The sequence below is a fragment of the Stegastes partitus genome, unplaced genomic scaffold (assembly GCF_000690725.1).
Source record: "Stegastes partitus isolate 25-593 unplaced genomic scaffold, Stegastes_partitus-1.0.2 Scaffold670, whole genome shotgun sequence".
In the NCBI taxonomy this organism is placed as follows: domain Eukaryota; kingdom Metazoa; phylum Chordata; class Actinopteri; family Pomacentridae; genus Stegastes; species Stegastes partitus.
In genome coordinates this window covers 365,039-367,265 of record NW_007578401.1, presented here as the reverse complement: position 1 = coordinate 367,265, position 2,227 = coordinate 365,039, and the positions used below count along the sequence as shown (strand labels likewise).

The 2,227-nt window shown below is 40.6% G+C and overlaps 1 protein-coding gene across 1 annotated transcript in view; it reads right to left on the bottom strand.

The window, feature by feature from the left end:
- Nucleotides 1–391: 391 nt before the first annotated feature.
- The window catches only part of LOC103363572 (YLP motif-containing protein 1), a 15,394-nt gene continuing 13,558 nt past the window's right edge, over nucleotides 392–2,227 (bottom strand). The window contains exons 14-18 of the mRNA XM_008290397.1: nucleotides 2,105–2,224; nucleotides 1,802–1,978; nucleotides 1,634–1,717; nucleotides 1,141–1,224; nucleotides 392–1,048 (exon numbers count right to left, since the gene is read on the bottom strand). Coding sequence (XP_008288619.1) covers nucleotides 962–1,048; nucleotides 1,141–1,224; nucleotides 1,634–1,717; nucleotides 1,802–1,978; nucleotides 2,105–2,224 — 552 coding nt within the window. The 3' untranslated portion in view covers nucleotides 392–961. The remainder of the gene's footprint in view (nucleotides 1,049–1,140; nucleotides 1,225–1,633; nucleotides 1,718–1,801; nucleotides 1,979–2,104; nucleotides 2,225–2,227) is intronic.

Sequence of the window (2,227 nt, the reverse complement as noted above, 5' to 3'; positions counted from 1 at the left end):
AGACAACGTTGATTTCCTACATAATAAAATTATTTCAGCAAAGGATGAAAAGTCACGTTTTCCCTTCTGACGTGTCAGAGTTTAACTTAACGAGCGGCTGACGATACGTAACGACACATCTAACGAGGAATTTTAAAACAGATTAAACTGTTTTCACACCGCTCGTTGCTGTTTCAACCCTGATGTTTTTGATTTAGGTCATTATTTTCTTTTTTTTCTAACAAAAGTGTCTGTGACGATGAAAGGAAATCTAAACTGAGCAGAAATTCTAGTTTCGTTCAAAATGACTGAAATGAGAAAATTCTTCCAGCCATTTGAACATTCACTTAAAAACAAAACTCTGAGGTGAAGCTGAAAATGATCACAACCAGCTAAACAGGAACCTGACTACTGCTGTTGAACCGCAGCGTTTGTAGTTTGTGATATGACTTCATTAAATGCCAAGCTTCCTCCTCTGTTCCTGACGGCATTGCCTCGACCTCCAGCACTAGTGAGGAACATTGGAGTTACTAGGATATGCTCCTTAGCTCACACACAAAACAAGTCTCTATGGAGGTCGTCTTTCACCTGTTCAATATTGTCAAAATTAAGAACCTCCTGTATGAAAGTGATGCTAAAAAACTAGAGAAACTTGTTAAGTTTCTCTCCATAATCTCATAAAGTTTTGGCTTTCCTGTGCCACTTGGCCCGAGATACCAGATATCATGATTTAACACTAGAGTAAGAAAACTGATCTTCACTCGGGTCTTCACAGTAAAACTAATAATTATGAGAATAAACTATCTAAATGTCACTAAATGTGACATGCAATTCACCTGTTGTGTCATTTTGATGAGGATTAAAACTCACCTGTACAACAAACAACATGATTTAAAAATATCAACGGACTGGATAAACTTTACGTCATTAATGGGAAACAAGTGAAAATGAGGTTTGACAGCTATGTGCTAAATGGAAGCTTTTAATGTCCTACCATATCACCCTCTTCTTCCTCTTCTCTCTTGGGTTCCTGGGGCTCGTCGTCAGGATTAAAGTCTTCCATTTCAACCTAAAAAACCAAACGAGCATATGTTGGTTTAGCTCAGTTTGCAGATAATAAATTATCATATTCAGACAACTTTCAGGTGTTAAAGACCTCACCTCCTCTATAGCAGCATCCTGAAGCAGGGACCGGACATCCAAGCGGACCATGTGTCGAGGCGAAGGCTCCCAGTTGTTGGACATCTGCGTACAGAAGGTTCCATTAAGAAGTGTATGAACTTTAATAAACACGACTCTTATCACTAACAAGATTCTCAGTCCTCCAGATCACGGTTATTCCCGTAGATTAATCGTAGCAGCTGGACTTGCTCGAGTTCCTTGAAGACCCTAAGGAACCCCATTGTGTCAGGGGGAGCACTAACTACTCACATAACGAGGGGGAGAAGCAACAAACCCCCAATTGAAACAGAAACTCAGGGGTTAATGGCTCCTTAAGAATAAAGTATCTGGAACTCCCAACTAGTCAGTCAGACCTGATGAAGCCTCTTGGATGAAACGTCTTCAAGGAACTCAAGCAAGTCCAGTTGCTACGATTAATCTACGAGAATCACTAACAATCTGTATCTGATATCAGTTAACGGCTCTAACACACCTTCAGTATATCCTTTAGTGTGCGTCCATGGACATTCCTCTTTGCACAAGTCTGTGTGTCTGCCGTGATTTCAGCCAGATACACCTTGAAACAGGAGAAACAAAATCCTCTTGAGCAAAGTGCAGACGGAAGTTTTCTTTTTCTGACTCATTTGTGAACACGACTCACCTCAAAGCCTTTAGTTTTAGCTGCGCTCCAGAACTGATCAAAATGTTTAACCCTGTCATTAATAGTGTCTAAAATGATGAAGGGGAAAAAGCCGTCATCCAGAGTTTTCTTAAAAGTCTTGAGCATGCTGCTCCGGTAGGTATCCTCCATCTCTGGCTCATACTCGTATTCAAGGACCTGCAAAACAGGGTTTGTTTTTGCATCACATTGTTTATAGTGGTAATTACAACAGTAAGCATTGTTTAAAATGTTCACTATAATACTCTGCCAGTTGATGCTGCCTTTCATCTCTGAGACACTTACCTTGTTTTTGACCCTCCTGCCAGTGTCTGGGTCTTTCTCAACTTTCTCAACCTCCGTCATGAAATAGTCATCCAGAACAAGGACTCTTGGAGGTGCACCGCCACAATCAACTTCCTTGTCCTT